This window comes from Acomys minous, assembly GCF_964271855.1.
Source record: "Acomys minous genome assembly, chromosome: 2".
Classification (NCBI taxonomy): domain Eukaryota; kingdom Metazoa; phylum Chordata; class Mammalia; order Rodentia; family Muridae; genus Acomys; species Acomys minous.
Genome location: NC_140484.1, coordinates 52,333,269 through 52,352,552, shown reverse-complemented (window position 1 = coordinate 52,352,552; position 19,284 = coordinate 52,333,269). Strand labels below are relative to the sequence as shown.

Sequence of the window (19,284 nt, the reverse complement as noted above, 5' to 3'; positions counted from 1 at the left end):
TGGTGGCGCACGCCTTTAATCCCAGCACTTGGGAGGCAGAGGCAGGCAGATCTCTGTGAGTTCAAGGCCGGCCTGGTCTTCAAAGTTAGTCCAGGACAGCCAAGGCTACACAGAAAACTTTGTCTTGAAAACAACAAAAGACAAAACAAGACAAAACAAAAAATAGCAATATATAATAATGCATAGTATATTGTAACATTTAATTATGATATATAATATATATTATGTATAAAATACTACAACCAGAGATTTATTCATGATCTTCTTTTTCACCAAATAAAAAAATGTTTCATGAAAAAAATTATTAGGTTAATTAAGAGGAAAAGTGAGGGCTGGGCCGAGCATGGTGGTGCAGAAGCAGGCGGATTTCTGTGAGTTCAAAGACAGCCTAGTCCACAAAGAGAGTTCCAGGAAAGCCAGGGCTATTACACAGAGAAACTCTGTCTCAAAAAAGTGGCCTGGAGAGATGGCTCAGAGGTTAGAGCACTAGCTGTTCTTTCAGAGGTCCTAAGTTCAATTCCCAGCAACTACATGGTGGCTCACAACCATCTATAGTGAGATCTGATGCCCTCTTCTGGCTTACAGGCACATATGCAGGTGGACTACTATATATATAATTTTTTTAAAGAAAGAAAAGGATTAAAAGGAACTTGAGAGATAGGCCCAGTGGCTAAAGCACTCGCCACACAAGATTGGATACCTGGGTTTGCATCCTCAGCACCTGTATAAATGTTGGGCAGGCATGGTGACCACCCCTTGAGAAATCATTCTGTGAACAAACTGGCTTGGCCAAATAAGCAAGCTCTAGGTTCAAATGAGAGACCCTGCTTCAATATTTATGTTTTGAAGGAGACACTGGATGTCAGCTCCCCTCTACATGCATGTATATACAACATGCAAACATGCATGCACATAGCCATACGTACCACATAGACATCATACAACATTAAATTCTTAAAAGGGAAGAGACATGCATTGCAGGGGACACAGGTGTACCTTTTGACTCCCAGGAGAGGAGGCAGCTGGCCATCCAATGATTAGAGGATTGCAGAGCAGCCAGAACTCTCCAGCAGCTCCCAGGTTCTCTCTGGGCACCGCCTGCCTCACTCCTCTGTCTTTTGGGCCTGGCTTTTTTTTTTTCTGATAACTTGGTTGACAAGAAAGAGAGAAAAGGACCACTGTAGTTTCCCATCCCATATTATGGGTCCATCCACAGACAGAAAGGACCTAACGCTAGAGCCCTGGTTTCTTGGAGACACGGGGCTCGGGTTAGGTCAAGAGTTCTTTTAACTCTGTTCAGTAATAGTGAGGGGGTCAGGGAGATCACACACAGTCATGTGACTGCTGTGGCCCTTTATCGTGACATCCAAGGAGGATGAAGAATACTTGAGGTATATGTGGACTTAAAGTTATCTTGGCGCCAAAGCCACGGGGAGGCTCCGGATGCAGACAGCAGAGAGACTCTACCAATTCATACCAAGCCCATTGAAGAACACAGAGACACAGAAACACAGAGTTGCCATATGAAAATAACAATTTAATTTGCTAAGAGTACAGCAACGCCTACCTGCCTGTACTTAGTTGTCCTGGGCCTGCACAAGCAAAGCCCTCCCCCCCCTGCAGGCAAATGACATAATATCCTGAGCTGAGACCCTGTTCAGAGGTGAGCAGGGGGCTGGGCTGAGTCCTTTCGACCTTCACCAGCAATCGGCCGGCCTCGCTCCTCCCAGATAGTGAGGCCGTCACAGGAGCAGATCTGTTTGGGATTCTGAAAAAGGCCAGCAGAGCGGGCAATGATGCCACAGGCCAACCTGTGGAAGGATGTATAGTCAGCACGGGCTTCCTCCAGGCCTCCTCAGAGTTCCATGTGCCCCAGCGGCACGCCACTGCCTCCCGCTGCCGGGGGCATGACTCACCTCTTCCCAGAGTTCCCTGTGATCTTGGATAAGGGATGGCCTCCCCGGCCCAGGTCATCTTCTCCTTCATCAATTACCAGACTGCGGCCAATCACATCCCACACCTTTGAAAGGAAACAACAGCCTGTCTCCACTGTCCTTGAAGGGGGTCCCCCACACTCTCCTCATCTGACCTTCAGCTGTTTATCCTCTATCCGGAAGGTGGCTCGGCCATCAGCATCAGCCTGGATATTGCCCAGATCTCCCCGGTGCTGAAATGAGACCCCATACGGAAAAGAAAGTTACATAGTCATGCCTGGTATCTTTTCCGCCTTCCCAGGATCTGACTTCTCATCCCATATCCCCAAGTGTCTAATATACTCCTCCAGGTACCATATGGAAGGAAGCAAAGGTCACAACATACTCCCTTCCCTGGGAGTGAAATCCTGGGCAGAAAGCCACAATGCTGCAAAGAGCCGCCATTCCCCCTCAGGCTCAACCTCTTTCCCCACGCCATCCCTGATCAGCTAAGTTCCTGTCCCTCCGCCCACATATGCCTAGGAGCTCTGGGAGCCCTGCGCCAGCCTCCATTCCCTGAGGCTTAAACTGACTACGTTTGGCTTTTGTGAACATCACAGTGGCCAGCATTACTTTCCTGACTCCCAGCCTCAAGGAACATGAGCAAAGAAAAGGGGTGGGGGCAGGTGGTGATGATTTTGCCTACTTCTTCCTTGAAGGTAACACAAAGGTCACAGTGGCTGAAGCGAAGGCTCAAAGGACGTTACACAAGTATGGAGGCCAGAGCTCAGATTCCCAGCGCCCGTGTGACAGCTCAGCATGGTGGCACATGCCCTTAGTCCTAGTGGTAGGGGTGCAGAGACAGAGACCCTGGGAGCTCCCACTGGTCAGTGAAAACAGTAAACTTCATTTTTAATGAAAAGACCCTATCTCAAAAATAAATAAATAAATAAATAAATAAAGTGGAAAGCAATAAAGATAACTGAGCCAGGTGTGGTGGCACAAACCTTTAATCTCAGCACTGGGGAGGCCGAGGCAGGCGGATCGCTGTGAGTTCGAGGCCAGCCTGGTCTACAAATCGAGTCCAGGACAGCCAAGGCTACACAGAGAAACCCTGTCTTGAGATAAAAATTAAAAAAAAAGAAACTTAAGCCAGGTGTGGTGGCACATGTCTTTAATCCCAGCATTTGGGAGGCAGAGGCAGGCGGATTGCTGTGAGTTCCAGACTAGCCTGGTCTACAAAGCAAGTCCAGGACAGCCAAGGCTATGCAGAGAGACCCTGTCTCAAAAACAAAAAAACAAAAAAACAAAAAAACAAAAATCAACCTCTGGCCTCCATGTATGCAGGGACAGGGACACACACACACACGTGTGTGTGTGTGTGTGTGTGTGTGTGTGTGTGTGTGTGTGTGTGTGGCCAGAAAGGTTATTTATTTTTGGGTTTCTCTGTGCAGCCTTGGCTGTCCTGGACTCACTTTGTAGACCAGGCTGGCCTTGAACTCACAGCAATCCGCCTGCCTCTGCCTCCCTGAGTGCTGGGATTACAGGCGTGTGCCACCATGTCTGGCTGAAAAGGCCATTTCTTATCTAAGATCACAGGGAATTTTGGGAAGAGGTGAGTTACGCCAACCCCAATAGGAGGCACTGATGTGCCAGTGGGTACATGGAACCCTGAGGAAGCTTAGAAGAGGCTCATGCTGACATACATCCTTACACGCTCTCTCTCTCTTCCTTCTCTCCTCTCCTCCAATCTCTCTCCGCCAGGCACAGTGAGCAGTATACATACTTCCCACTTTTAAGAGCCTCCGATACGGAACAGAGGTCATTACAGAACAGAATGAGCACAGCTGATGCTGAGTTTTGAGGTGACAGGACCTGAGCGGCCCCAACCTGACTCATGAGCAGACATAAATGCCTGGGCTGGGGTGACCTGGTCCCCACAGTCTCTCTGCTGAGCAATAAAGAATGTCAGTGGCTTCCACAGTCATATTGTCGCACGCGTCTAATCCCAGCACTGGGAGGCAGAGGCAGGTGGATCTCTGTGAGTTCGAGGCTAGCCTGGTCTACAGAATGAGTCCAAGGCAGCCAAGGCTACACAAGAAACCCTGTCTCAAAAAAACAAAAACAAAAACCCACTACCACCACCAACAACAACAAATGGAAATTTGGCTTTGAGTTTATCTTGTCTAGAGGCACAGCTGACACCTGGCATATTTTTGTTGTTGTCACGCTACTCTTTGCTAAAGACTTTATGATGTAACGTCAAGGTGGGGAGATGACAAGGACCTTGCCAAATGGTTCTGGGGTTGAAGAACACGCCAGGCAGTATGACTGAAGACATGACCTTGAAAAGGAGCCAAGGAAAAGGCAGCCCTTTCAATCCCTGCCTAAGCACACAGCAGGTAGACCTGGTCAGAAGCCTTCAATGTCAGCAGGATGCTGGGCCCAGCCTGTACTTTTGGGTCTTGAGGTACCAAGAAGAGTTTCACACAGGACAGGGTAAGGATCCTTTATGCCCCAGAGGAATCCCATAAGACAGGAGAGAGGACTGGAGGCAGTGAGAAGGGATGGAACCTGAGACAGCCAGGCTTGGGTGTGATTTCCCATGCTGGCTGTAACTCCATCTGGGAGAAGCCAGGTGCGGACACCTAGAAGAGGCTTGCCGAATACTGTGCTGTCTTCACCTAGAAGAGGCTTGCCGAATACTGTGCTGTCTTCACCTAGAAGAGGCTTGCCGAATACTGTGCTGTCTTCACTATTCTTGCTCATTTCTTACTGCATCTTTTGGAGAGATGGCTCAAATGGTTTTTAAAAACCAAATAATTTTAGAGTCTTATACATGTTAAGTATATGCTCTATAAATAGGCTACACCCATAACTTTTTCTTTTTTTTCTTTTTCTTTTCTTTTTGGTTTTTTGAGACAGAGTCTCTCTGTGTAGCCAAGGCTGTCCTAGACTCGCTTTGTAGACCAGGCTGGCCTTGAACTCAAAGCGATGCACCTGCCTCTGCCTCCTGAGTGCTGGGATTAAAGGCGTGCACCACCATGCCCGGCCTCACCCATAACTTTTTACATCCTTTTTTCATTTTCACATTTATTTTTTTAATTGAATGATTGTCTGTGTCTGTCTATGCATGTGGACACACACACACACACACACACACACACACACATGAAACTCAGACCAACTTACAGCAGACAGTTCTCTCCATCATGTGGTTGTTAGACTTGGCAACAAATACCTTTACCCTCTGAATTTGGGGAGGGGGCATGTTTATTTGCTTTTTCTTTTAGAAAATAACCCTGGGTAGCCTTGAATTTGCTATGTAACCAAGGCTGGCCTTAAATCCCCAATCTTCCTGTCTCTACCTCCAAAATGCTGGGAATACAGGCATCTGTCACTATAGCTAGGACAATCCTCTTTGATTTTGTTTCCTTGGTCACTTCCGATGTCCCAAGTCAGGTCGAGGGTGGGGGGCACAATTCCCAAGGCAATCTTTTGTCTTTTGGGAGCATTTCTGCTCTGACTTAGATGGTTTCCTCTGCCAGATCTGCCATCCTGTCTCCCTCTGTCCACATGCAGAGCTCCTCACCATCATCCTGCAAAACCCAAGCAGCAGGGCCCATGGATGCCCCTCCCTGTATTCCCATTCCGGGATTTACCCACTTTTGTGTGGACTGGATCACGTGTCATTTCCTGGCTAAGATTACAGCATGTTGGATGCTCTCTCATCCACTTGTGCGCGTGTATCTTTAGAGACACCAGCTGCTGTGTGGTGAGCTGCTCTAGGGAGAGGCTCACATGACAAAGGACTGATGTCTGGGAACACCCAAGGCCTGCCAACAGCAATACCGCCAACTGCTATTAGCCACCGGGAAGCAGATCTTTCCGACATTGAACTCCGTAATGACTGACGCTCCTGGAGACTTTAAGCCAGAGGCATCCAGGTGTCTGCCCCCAGAGAAACTGGGAGACAGTAAATGCTTGTCACTTTATGCCTCAATATTAGTGGCATTAAATTCAAGGTGACATCACTTACATACTGATCAGAAGCATTGCGCAATGGACTGAACAAAAGAACAGGTCTATCGGACCTTAGAAAAGGGTGGGAGAACTCTGACCATTAAGATGGAGCTGTTAAAAGTCCAAAAGATGAGTAAGAAACACGCAGGTGGGGCTGGAGAGATGGCTCAGTGGTCAAGAGCAGTTGCTGCTCTTCCAGAGGTCCTGGGTTCAATTCCCAGCACCCACATGGCGGCTCCAGTTCCAGGGGATTTGACACTCTCACACCTATGCACATAAAATAAAATTAAGTAAAATTTTTTTTAAAGAAACACACAGGTACTGGGCATGGTGGCGCATGCAGAGGCAGGCGATCTCTAAGTTTGAGGCCAGCCTGGTCTACAAAGCGAGTCTAGGACAGCCAAGGCTACACAGAGAAACCCTGTCTTGAAAAACAAAAACAAATAAACAAAAACAAAACAAACAACAACAACAAAAAAGAAACACACAGGCACTGGGCTGTGGTAAACCATGCCTTAAATCCCAGCACTTTGGAGGCAAAGGCAGGCTGATCTCTAAGTGTGAGGCCAGCCTGGTCTACAGAGTGTGTTCTAGAACTGCCAGGGCTACACAAAATATAGGGCTACATAGGCTACACCATGATGCCCAGCTCTAAAGATGTATTTTTATTTTCCTCATACGTGTATATCCCTCTATGTGTGTAAGTGTGTACCACATTGTGTATGAGTGCCTGTGGAAGCCAGAAGAGGCTGTTGGGTCCCCTGGAGCTGGAATTACAGGCAATTGTGAGCCACCCAACATGGGCTCTGGGAACAAAAATCAGGTCCTCTGAAAGACCAGCATGCACCTTAGCCACCGAGCCATCTCTCTAGCCCAATTCTAGAATATTTTCCTACGTTTTTCTGGTTGAATGCTCCTAATTAAAAATGATGTAAACTCTTATCAGAGTCTCCGAGTCTGGGCCACCTAGTTCTGGGACCTGCAGATGGGGATTATGGGAGATGGTAAAAGGTAGGAGGTGGGGCTTGAGTTGGAGGAAATAGATCCCTGGGGAAACGTCCTTGAGATCTGTGTCTTGCCTGTCCTCTTCCTGTGACCCTTTTCTCTGCTTTCTAGCTACCATGATGGGAACTGCGCTCTGCCATCACGGCCTTCCTGCTCAATCATACAATTGAATAGTGAACAGTACAGATGTTCTCACTTAAAACAGAGAGACCTGATGTGGCAGGGAACGCCCTGGACACAGGAAAAGAATTCCATGGTGGAAAACAGAACCCCAGTGCAGCTCAATAGCAAAACACTTGCCTAGCATGTGTGTGGCCTTCCAATCCATGCCTAGCACCACATGAAAGGAAAGGGCTGAGGAAGAGGGGACGGAGGGGCAGGGAAGAGAAAGGAAAGGAGAAAAGCCCCACAGAATTCCCCCACTAGACTGTGAACTTCCTCAGGACAGGCACTGGGGCATAGAGTATTGTATCCCTAGGGCCTTGATCACAAGATTTATCAAGTAAAGTTCCTAAGTTAATCAACATCAGATGAGAGAGAAAGACCCACACATAAAGCAAACACAATGCAAGACTCAAGAACTGCCTGCCTGCCTCTAAGTCCCTGGATTCTCTCTATGCCCAAGCCCAGCCCAAACCTACACTTACCCGATCAGTGTCCTTAGGGCCCCCATGAGATGTTCCATCAGGATTAAAATGGTCCCCACAGCTAAGGATGAAAAGCAGTAGATGGGTATCCAAATGGTTGTGTCTATGCCTCCTCTCTGACTACCATTGTTCATTCACCACTTATTCATTCAACAAACAGATCTATTCTGTGCCAGGATTTGGGGAAAATCATAGAAACTAGCACATGGACTACGTCTTCAGGAGATGCAGAGGAATAAACAACCAATCATAGCACAGAAGGCACCACGAGACACACGGCCCCCTCTTTCCCTGTGTCCAGGAGTCACCCTCTAGCTCAGATCTTGAATCAAATCCTCTAAGTGTACTGGAAGTTTTGAGTTCTTTAAAAACTCAGTTATGACCAGGCAGTGGTGGAGCACACCTTTAATCCCAGCACTCTGGAGGCAGAAGCAGGTGGGTCTCTGTGAGTTCAAGGCCAGCCTGGTCTACAGAGTTCTAAGACACACAAGGCTACACAGAGAAACCCTGTCTCAAAAACAAACAAACAAACAAACAAACAGAAAAAAACAAAAACTCAGTTATACTGTTACGTAAATATGTTTTTGTTTAGTCCCATGTGGGATATTGGGCTGCTTTAGTTTGTCCATAGCTAATAATTGTCTCATGAGAGGTGTGGTCTTTGCCAGCTGGTAACAGCCTCATGGGGCTCAGAGAGGGGTGTGTCTTTGCCAGGTACAGACAGCAGAATTCAGAGGACTCTCCGTGAATATAATAAATACCAGAGCCCAGAGAGAGGAAGGTTGGGTTTATGTTTGTTTGGTTTGGTTTTTCAAGACAGGGTTTCTCTGTGTAGGCTTGGCTGTCCTGGACTCACTTGTAGACCAGGCTGGCCTCGAACTCCCAGCAATCCACCTGCCTCTGCCTCCTGAGTGCTGGGATTATAAAGGTGTGCACCACCCTGCCCAGCCCTAGAGGAGGGTTTTGCGGAGCTAGATGGAGGAGGAAGAAGGCTGCTTGTCCCTCCTTCTGTGTTTGCTGTTGCTGGAAGGCTAGATATCCTACAACTGAGGTTGGTATTTTCCCAATGAGCGCGATCACCCTAACCAGCCGGATCTAAGTCTAAAGAGATATATGTCCCCTTTCCCTTCTAAGCTTCTTCCTCTCCTACCTAGGGTTGGGGGGTTAGAAGGGAGTAGAGGCTTAAGGAACCCCAAAAAAGTAGAGTTTAAAAACAGAGCCTAGCCAGGCAGTGGTGGCGTACTCCTTTAATCCCAGCACTCAGGAGGCAGAGGCAGGTGGATCGCTGTGAGTTCGAGGCCAGTCTGGTCTATAAAGCGAGTCCAGGACAGCCAAGGCTGCACAGAGAAACCCTGTCTTGAAAAACCAAAATAATTAATTAATTAATTAATTAATTAATTAAAAAATAAACAAAAACAGAGCCTAAAGGGCTGGAGAGATGGCTCAGTGGTTAAGAGTACTGATTGTTCTTCCAGGGGACCCAGGTTCAATTCCCAGCACCAACATGGCAGCTCACAACTGTCGGTAACTCCAGTTCCAGGGGATCTGACACCATCACACAGACATGCATACAGGCAAGCCACAGATGCCCATAAAATAAATACATCTTTAAAAAACAAACAAACAGACAAACAGAAAGCAGAACCTGCACTGAGGCCTTCCATATGCTGCCTAACCTCTTTATCCTCGTCCGTACCCTGGGCCTGTGCACACGTACCTCCACGAGAGCACTTGTGAGGACAGAGAGTGAAAGTGTGTAGTGAAAGGTGCTGGGCATGTTACTGGTGACTCACCTGTTGCAATCCCGTGTGAGATCCCCATACTGATGGACATGGAATCCATGCAGCCCAGGCTCCAGGCCGTCAATGGTCCCCTCAATCAAGCAGAGCTCGGAGGTCAGCTGTAGGAAGCGGACCACGCCCTGTATGGTGCCACAGCCCTCCAGAATGGCCACTGCTGCTCCCAGATTCTCTGCAAGGTAGGAGATGCTCACTGTCTTTCTATCTCACCCAGTCCTGAATGGACCAGCCTGACTCCACTGTAAGATTAAAAGCCATCTGGTTACAAGGTCTAAATAAGTTCACTCTTGTTTTCTATAAAACTTGGGCTTGACCATGTCTTGACCTATTTCCTGGAATTTGATATGTTCCGTACCCTATATCCTGACCCCCACCCTGATAAGATAGAGTATTCTGACAAAAAAGTTTTCAATATTATGCCAAGTTACCATAACTTGGAAACCCCCAAGCCTTGCGGTTTTGGGGGGCTGTATAAGCCCCACTTTTTCTAAAATCCAGCTTTAGTGAGACAGCCCTGTCTAACATAAAATAAAGCTTGCTTAATTCAACTAAAAAAGCATGGGTGATGTCTTAACTCTCCTTTGGGTGGGATACAGTCAGGTCTTTTCAGTGGCTCAGTGCCCTTCAGGCAGGGAAGGAATCACACATAACTCCCCTAACTCCCCAAGGCCAAGTCAGCCCAGCCCTGAGACCCCTATGGTTAGATTAATTCAGTTCTTGCTTCAGTCCTCCCACCCCAGATGCCAAGGCCAAGGCTATAAGCAGCCACTCACGTAACTGGCTGCTGCCCATGCCCTTGAGGACAGCCTGCCTTCCTGTGCTTTCCAGGAGCCCTTGCACCTCCTGGCTGGGCAGAGTGGTTTGCACCAACACCATCTGGTTCTCCAGCTGTACCTCCACACTCTGGACACCTGGCAGAGACAGAGGAGAGAGGTCAGCAGAGGGCTGGCACGGCATGTTGGAAGCACAGCATTTTCCTATCCCCATGTCTATAAAGTTTCATATGGCCAAAGCTAAACCTGGATGCTTCCTTCTGGTATTAAGAACTCGGGTGTGAGTCGGGTGTGGTGGCGGACCCCTGTAATCCCAGCACTTGGGAGGCAGAGGCAGGTGGATCTCTGTGAGTTTGAGGCCAGGCTGGTCTACAAAGTGAGTCCAGGATAGCCAAGGCTACACAGAGAAACCCTGTCTTGAAAAAACTAAACTAAAAAAAAAAAGAACTTGGTTGTGATATTTTTGTGAGTCGTGGGTGTGTGTGCGCGCGCACGTGCGATGTAAGGAATGGAACTCAAGGCCTCTCACATACTAGACAAGTGCTACACTCCAGCCCCCACCTCCTTTGTGTTTTTTTTTTTTTTCAAGACTGGGCTTCTCTATGTAACAGCCTTGGCTGTTCTGGAACTTTCTTTGTAGACCAGGCTGGCCTTGAACTCAGAGTGAGCCACTTGTCTCTGCCTCACAAGTGCTGGGATTAAAGCCATGTGCCACCATACTCACTCCAGCCCTTTTTTTGAATTCTAATTACATATCAGATATTATCTTACTTATTGGTTTGTTGAGGCCAATCTGGTCTGGAATTCAATATTAACCCAGGTTTGCTTTGAACTTGAGGGGATTCCTCTACCTCAGCTTTCTAAGTTCTAGGGTTACAGGACTGTACCACCACACCTAGCTTATAACTTTTCAAACATAGAAAATTCTTCTTTAAAAAAATTTTTTTAATAAAAGTGGGCTAACCTGGAACATACATAAAGGTAGAACAGAACTGACTCTATAAAGTTGTCTTCTGCCCTCCGCATATCTTCGGTGGCATGTGTGTGCCCCACTAAGTAAGCAAATAAATACATTTTAAAAGTGGGCTAACTATATTAGCGGTATTGAGGACAGCTGAAAGGTGAACGCTACCCAAGTGCCCATCAACTCCATGACAAGATATTAAGTACAAACACATGCTGCAGCGCAGGTGAGGGAATCATTCTGCTACATGAGAGCCAGACACAACACAATGGCCAAATATATTACATTATACCATTTGTATGAAATGCCCTAAATAGGCAAAGCGATAGACAGGAAATAGATTAGAGGGCAGAGTGGAGGAATAGGAAGGTGATAAGAGGACACATGATTCTTTATAAAGTAATGAATATATAATCACAGAGCTGATGGCTGCGCAGCTCAGTGGATGAATTAGCTGAACCATATACCTCAAATGGGTGCATTTTATAGCATGTGAATTTTAGCTCACTAAAGCTATTATACATGTTAAGAAGAGGAGGTCCACACTCTCATCTGAGAGCTGACACTGAGCATGTACCATGGACTAAGCTCTCTTTTTTTACTTAAAATTTATTGATTATGTGAGTGAGTGCTCTGCCTACATATATGTATGTGTACCATTTGCATGCAGTGCCTACAGTGGCCCTAAGAGTGGCCTTTAATCCCAGCACTCGGGAGGCAGAGGCAGGCAGATCACTGTGAGTTCGAGGCCAGCCTGGTCTACAAAGTGAGTCCAGGACAGTTAAGGCTACAGGACAGAGAAACTCTGTCTCGAAAAACCAAGAAATAAAAAATAAACCTTAAAAAAAAATCTGCCCTCAGCTAGCCAGGTGGCTCAGTAGGTAAACCGTTCTTGGCACAAGACTGACAGCTGGAAGCAGAGAAAGAACTCTGAGGTTGTTCTCTGGCCTCCACATGCACAAACTCCCTCCTACAAACACATCATACACAAACTCACTAATAATGAATTAAAAGGTTAGCTATAATTAAAAGGGTGTGTAGTGCACATCTTTCATCTCAGCACTCAGGAGATAGAGGCAAGTGAATCTCTGTGAACTGGAGGCCAGCCTGGTCTACATAGCAAGTTCAAGGACAGCCAGGGCTATATAGAAAGATCTTGTCTCAAAGGGTTAAAAAAAAAAATCAGTTTCCCCAATCCACTTCCCTGCATACCACCTCTGCCTGTAAGCCTTTCCCCTTACAATCCCTAAGATTGATTGGGCTCTCATTATAAGAAATCAACTAATTCATTCTTCATGACAATCTGGGTTACGAACACCGCTCAAACACCGCAGAAACAGAAGCACAGGAAGCAAGCCTAAGCCGTTGCCTCTGAACGCAAACAGACCTAACGCCCGAGAGCATCTGTCTCATGACGGTACACACTGCCCTCCTCCAGACCTCTCCCATCGCCTTCCCCCCACCCCCACCCCCCGTTCCCACAAATGCTTCCCAATGAAGTGTTCTGTAATGTATGATCTTCATCTGAGCACAGGAGTAAACTTTTTTTCCCTCAGAAGTCTCAGTTCCTAATCTACACTTGCTGAAAAGTTGAATAAACGTTTAACAGAATCAAAAAAACCCAGTATCCCCAGGTGGCGCACGCCTTTAATCCCAACACTCGGGAGGCAGAGGCAGGCAGGTCGCTGCGAGTTCGAGGGCAGCCTGGTCTACAAAGTAAGTCTAGGACAGCCAAGGATACACAAAGAAACCCTGTCTGGAAAAACAAACCAACAGTTTCCAACATCAGGAAGATGGCCCTGCCTTTCCTCTCTTTCCACTTATGCCAGATCACCTGCAGACCTCCTGGCTTACGCACCCAGAACAGGGCCAGGAATGCTATTTGCTTTCTCAGAACTGTACTGTTTCCCAAGCAAGACCTCAGGTGTCCCCCAGAACGCCATCAGTAGGAGGTGCTACATACTCTGGCCAGCTCTGTGAGGCTCAGCAGCCGAACAGACAGTGCTCGTAGAGAGCTCTGACAAGGCAAGCTTGAGGCCTTGAGGCTAGGCTCTGCCTCTGGGTCTCTGAGACTCTGAGAAGTTTCCTTTCATTCTTTCTGCATCTGTAAAACGGGAATATGGCTAAACAGAAGAAAGCCTTGGGCTGATCCCTGAAAGGCTGATTCTGCTCTTACCTGCCACTCCCTGCAGGGCCTTGTGCACGGAGTCCACGCAGCTCTGACAGGTCATCTGCACTGTAAACTCCAGCTGTAAGGGCAGCAGGGCTGTGTACACGTCAGGCATGATCCTGATCCACCACCTCCCCTGTGGTGACTCTGAGCACACGTCGCACATAACCTCTGTTCAAATTCCTTCTTAATTATTTCATGGGCATTCCAGGATGGGGGTCTCACCCTCCCACACCACCAACCTGAGGGGCATGGCTACCCTAACCTCGGAATTTCACCTCCCCAGGAGCCTGCTCCTTCCTGGCTTCCCAAGATAACTATCACACACACCCCGACACCTCACCCCCAACCCCCACAAGGGCCGAAGCTATGCGAGGCTCCGAGACACGAAGTTTTCACTCACCGCGCACATTGTCCGACCGTCCCCCGACTTCGAAGCCATTCTGGATGTAGTCACCTGGCCTGGCCACACAACAGATAGGGTCCAGAGACCAACACAACTCAGCTTGTGGAGTGGGCGGAGCCTCGGGAGCCACCCTTCGCTCCACCTCCTTGGCGCGTGCGCGTGCTAGGCCCAGGCGTGTGGGCCACCCAGTAGCAGCTACCGGATGCGCAGGCGCATTGATGCCATCCGCTCTGGTTTCCTTAGTAACCACTTGGCGTCCTCTACTGGCTCCGCGGGCGCCACTAGCATAAAAGATGGAGCCTCATGGAAAGGAGCCTGATCTCAAGCCGATTTACCACCAATTGCTGAGTCCCCTGTCGCTCTTCCCCCGCAAGGCGACGCCTCTAGAGGCTCCGAAGCACGCCTCGCAAGCCGCCTTAACTTTGCAATCCTTCTCGCTCGCAAAGCTGAGAGTGGGGCCGCTGTGCCGCCTGGTGTCCAAGCGTCTAGCAAGCAGCGGGCGGGCGGCGCGGGTGACTCCCAAGGACCGACTCTATCTCACCCAGGTTATCCTAGAGGAGCTGAAGTGCAGCTGGCGGGAACCTCCTACAGAACCTATTCTGGACTACGAGAACAATCAGAAGCTGAGGAAGAGGCTGGAGTCCTATGTGCTGATTTGTAGTGAGCAGCTCTTCATACGCTACCTGCACCTGCTGGTGACCCTACCCGTCTCTAGAAAAGTCTTCACTGAATCGGCCACCCTCAGCCGGTTGGCAGCCAGCCTTGCCAGGGATTGCACAATCTTCCTCACCAGTCCCGATGTCTACCGTTGCCTGCTGGCTGATTTTCAGACCCTGCTGAATTTAGAGCAGACCCGGGGAGGCATACTCAGGCTGCGGCCCCCTGTTTGCCCCCCTGGGACTTTCAAGCTCTGTCCAATCCCTTGGCCTCACAGCACGGGCTTGGACCAAGTGCCATGCTCTAGCCTCAACCTGAACTACCTTGTCCAACTTAGCCGCCCATATGATTTCCCCAGTGAGCCAGAGCCTGATCCAGTGAAAGAGTTGAAATCCATCCCTCAGCTGAAGAGTAGAAAACATCTCCTCTGGGTGCCTTCCGTGAAAAAGGAAAAAGAAGTTGAAGTGAGTTCCTCACAGACAGCAGCAGCACTGCCTAGCCATTCCCCTGTCGGCAGCGAGATTTCTCCCCTCCCCACTTCACCAGTCTACCCCAGCCTCCAAAGGGGCCAGTCCATGCCCTGTCTTCATGAGGGGTGGAGTCTGGCAGATGAATTGGGCCTTCTCCCTCTCTCCCCTCACCCCCTCACCCCGCTGATCTTGGCTCCAGAGAGCAAACCGCAGCTGTTCCGGGACGTCGCGGCTGAGGATCTGAGGCAGAAGGTGAAGGTCATGAAGATGGAGTGGACTCACTACTCCCCATTGGACTCGGGCCTGCCCCCCCTCCTCGGGGTCCTTACCCGGCGCCTAACTGCGCAGCACCACATAGAAGACTTGCAGCGAATGCTGAAGAGCCTGGAGGAGGAAGAAGCCTCCGGACAGTGGGATCTCCAGCCGGCAAGAGCCACTCCACTTCACCCGCAGCCGGTGACTGTTACTCTGAAGCTGCAAAACCAGGTGGTGGTGCAGGTAGCTACTGTGCAACTCTCTTACAGATACTATTCTGACACGTTCCGTGTTGAGGGGGCTGGAGCCCTGTACAACCATCTGGCTGGGGAACTGGATTGCAAAGCCGTCGAAGAAATGGATTCTCACCGTCTTGTTGGCAATACCACCAAAGAGGTATACAAGGAATTGATGAGCCGAGTCTCTGCTGGTCATTTCTCTTACGATGAAGGACCCCAGACTGAGCCTTGGGCAGATAAAGACTGTTCCTCCTTCCTGTCCTCAGCTTGTATATACCAAGATAAACATGCCTCAATCATTAACCAGGATCTGGTTGGGTTTTACTCCAAGAGACCAAGCATTCAGCAGGTGAGCCCTGAGAAGGTGCCTTCTCTCCCATTGCACAAAAGCTGGGACAAGCGGCCGAACAGGGGCATGGGGATGAACTGGTGGAAAATCTCTGTGTCTTCGGATGACTACTTCATGTACCTCGCCACTCAGGAGTCGGATTTCCTCCATGTCATCTTCCAAAGGTATGAAGAAGAGGCTCCTGTGGAGATTCCAATTCCTTCCAAAGAGTCCCTAGACATTCTGAACCCTCTTCCTCTGCTGGAAGATGAAGAGCCAGACTTTGTGCCAGGAGAGTGGAACTGGAGCTCAGTGATAGAAGAGAGCTCGGTAATTGCGAAAGCCCACATGATAACCCTGCAAGAGCGTTTAGAACGACTGTGGGTCATGTTGGAAGTCCCTGACCAGAGCCGCCTGGACATGGTCGTTAAGTACAGCTCCAATGCCCGCCTGCAGCAGCTACCAGCATTTATCAGGGCCTGGGAGCGCGCCTTGAAGGTCATTCAGACGCGGGAGTTGTTGCTAGGGAGACTGGAGTGGTTTGAGCGGCAAGCCTCGGACCCCAACCGCTTCTTCCAAAAGCCTGATTTGGTGCTGAGTCGACTCCTGGAGGAGAATCGGATCCGTAGCCATCTCCAAATGCAGCTTACTCTAATGGAATCTTCTCTGACTTCCTTGCTGGAAAATGTAGAGTCTGTCTTTGGGGAGCCAGTGACCTTCAAGGGGCGTCGCTATCTGGAGAAGATGAAGCAGGACAAAGTGGAGATGCTTTACTGGCTCCAGCAACAGCGGCGGATTCGCAACCTGATCCGGGCCCAGAAAAACTTCCACCGACCATCCATGCCCACAAGGAACAGCAGCCGGGCTCTTATAGCTCCAGGGAATACACCTACTGCCCATTAAGGGGGCCAAGCGTCCCTAAACCCCTTCCTCACCCCCAAACGCTCGCACACACTTCTCAATGGCTTTGGAAGAAATATGGATATTGTAAAGGTATTTACAAAAGACTGAAATTCCTTTTCTTGACATTCTAAATAAAAGGATCCCTTAAACCTGTTATTCCCATGTATGTCAACAGTGCTGCACAATACAACCAAAACCCCATATCAGATGGTCCCTTGGAATTCATTATAATAGAGGTCAGAGGTCAGACACAGCAAGTTGTGATCTTTAGAACAAGAAATTTAGTGGGACTATCTCACTATATTAAGTTGGCTGATTAGAGCTCCTCTTTTTTTTTTTTTTTTTTTTCCTCGAGACAGGGTTTCTCTGTGTAGCCTTGGCTGTCCTGGGCTCACTTTGTAGACCAGGCTGGCCTCAAACTCACAGCGATCCACCTGCCTCTGCCTCCCTGGGTGCTGGGATTAAAGGCATGCGCCACCATGCCTGGCTGATCTTTCTTTCTTTCTTTCTTTTTCCTTAATTTTTATTTATTTATTTTATGTATATGACTGCTCTATCTACATGTATGCTCTATCTACATGTATGCTCTATCTACATGTATGCTCTATCTACATGTATGCCTGAGTGCCAGAAGAGGGCACTAGAGGGTATAGATGGTTGTGAGCCATCATGTGGCCACTGGGAATTGAACTCAGAACCTCTGGAAGGGCAGACAGTGCTCTTAACCGATGAGCCATCTCGCCAGCACCCCCCCCCCTTTTTTTTTCTTTTGAGACAGAGTTTCTCTGCATAGCCTTAACTGTCCTGGACTCATTTTATAGACTAGGCTGGCCTTGAACTCACAGTGATCCACTTGTGTCTGCCTCCCAAGTGCTGGGATTAAAAGCGTGCACCACCACACCTGGCTGGTTTTCTGTTTTTCAGTACAGGGTTCCTCTGTGTAGCTTTAGCTGTGCTGAACTCACTTTGTAGACCTGGCTGGCCTCAAACTCACAGCCTGCCTCTGCCTCCCAAGTGCTGGGATTAAAGGTGTGCACCACACACCCTCGAATTATTAGATTTTTAACTGTTAATAAAAGCACTTCATACGTACTGAAAAGTAAGTTTCCAGGACTAGAGAGATGGATGCCCTAGTGGTCAAGAAGACACACTGCCCTTCCAGAGGACTGGAGTTTGGTCCCTAGCACCACCTCAGGAAGCTTACAACCATCCACACTCCAGCACTCACCACCACCCTCGGCCTCCCTGGTTGGTTGGTTTGGTTTGGATGGGGGCAGGTCTCACTGTGTAGTATTAGAGCAGGCTTGCTCAAACTCAGAGATCTGTCTTCCTCTGCCTCCTGAGTGCCGGAACTTTTGAAGGCATGTTCCATCACACCTGGCCTTTACTTGCTTTTATTGTCGCTTCCACAAAACACCTGACACCACCACCCCGTCCCCCCCAACATCACCCCCCAACACCACCGCCCCACGCCCCCAAAGGAAGTCAGTTTACAAAAGGAAATGTTTTGTCCTCAGTTCTAGGAAATCCAGTCCACCATGGAGGAGAAAGGGTGATGACGATTCGTCTACAGAGAAAGCTGGATGTTGAACTAGGCATTTAGCTTTTCTTCTTCTTCATCTCCTCCTCTTCCTCTTCCTGAAGAGACGAGACCCCCCAGGGACCCCAAACCCTCCAAAGACCCCAGTTGCTTGACTAGACAAACTCCACGACAGGCTTCAGGTTTTCATTCTGCCTAACTGGGCCAAGTTTCTAAAAATTCCTGAAAAAAAATAAAAATTAAAAAAAAAAAACCACGCAAGTTACGGGCAGCTCCTGGGCAGCTAATCAGCTTATAGAACAAAACAACTAGATGCCATGTTTTTATTACTTCGTGGCCTTGGTAAAGAACACAGCTGGCCCCATCCAATCAAATTAAAGGCCAACTCCTGAGTAAGAGCCAAAACTTCAGTGACTCAAAAGTCCCCCATAACCAAACAAGCAGCCAGTCCTAAATCCCCTCATACATTTTGACTCAATTCTGTCATCACAGATCCCTCCAACTGTCTATAAAAAGAGCCTGCATGCTCATTTTGGGGTCATGCTCCAGAGGAGAGAGGCGACCCTAGCATGCTAGAATAAAATAACTCTTTGTTTTTGCATACCGCCTTGGGGTCTTTCTTCAGCAGATCACCCGAACCCTAACACTTCCATTCTCATTCTCCTTACCCATCTCCACCATCTCCTCCTCCTTCATTTTTTTGGGACAGGGTCTCACTATGTAGCCCTGGTTGTCCTGAAACTGACTATATAGACCAGGCTAGATTCAAACTCACAGAGATCCTTCTGCCTCTGCCTCTGCCTCTGCCTCACGCTTGGATTAAAGATGTGAGCTACCATGCTCCTGCCCCCTTCTCCTCCTCCTCCTCCTCCTCCTCCTCCTCCTTCTTTTTTTTTTTTTTTTTTTTTTTTGGTTTTTGTTTTTGTTTTTCGAGACAGGGTTTCTCTGTGTAGCCTTGGCTGTCCTGGGCTAGCTTTGTAGACCAGGCTGGCCTCGAACTCACAGCGATCTGCTTGCCTCTGCCTTCCCGAGTGCTGGGATTAAAGGTGTGCGCCACCACCACCCGGCCCATCCTCCTTCTTTTTATGTAATCTAGGACCATCGTCCATGGAATGATGCTGCCACACTAAGCATCGGCAGCTCCCACATCAATCTAATCTAGATAATTCATTAAACATGTTTAGGGATTTGT

At 48.6% G+C, this 19,284-nt stretch overlaps 2 protein-coding genes across 2 annotated transcripts; one reads left to right on the top strand and one right to left on the bottom strand.

Annotated features, from left to right (window-relative positions):
- Nucleotides 1-1,516: 1,516 nt before the first annotated feature.
- On the bottom strand, nt 1,517-13,875 carry CCS (copper chaperone for superoxide dismutase). The gene is made up of 8 exons (XM_084773511.1): nt 13,698-13,875; nt 13,301-13,373; nt 10,161-10,298; nt 9,382-9,559; nt 7,589-7,649; nt 2,090-2,167; nt 1,917-2,020; nt 1,517-1,811 (listed from the first exon to the last, which is right to left on the bottom strand). Exons 1-8 carry the CDS (start codon nt 13,734-13,736, stop codon nt 1,658-1,660), a joined length of 825 nt encoding a protein of 274 aa, XP_084629637.1. The 5' UTR covers nt 13,737-13,875; the 3' UTR covers nt 1,517-1,657.
- Nucleotides 13,876-13,896: 21 nt separating this feature from the next.
- Nucleotides 13,897-16,706, top strand: CCDC87 (coiled-coil domain containing 87). Its single transcript, XM_084773510.1, has one exon. The coding sequence runs from the start codon at nt 13,994-13,996 to the stop codon at nt 16,550-16,552; it is 2,559 nt and encodes an 852-aa protein (XP_084629636.1). The 5' UTR covers nt 13,897-13,993; the 3' UTR covers nt 16,553-16,706.
- The last annotated feature ends 2,578 nt before the right edge of the window (nt 16,707-19,284 follow it).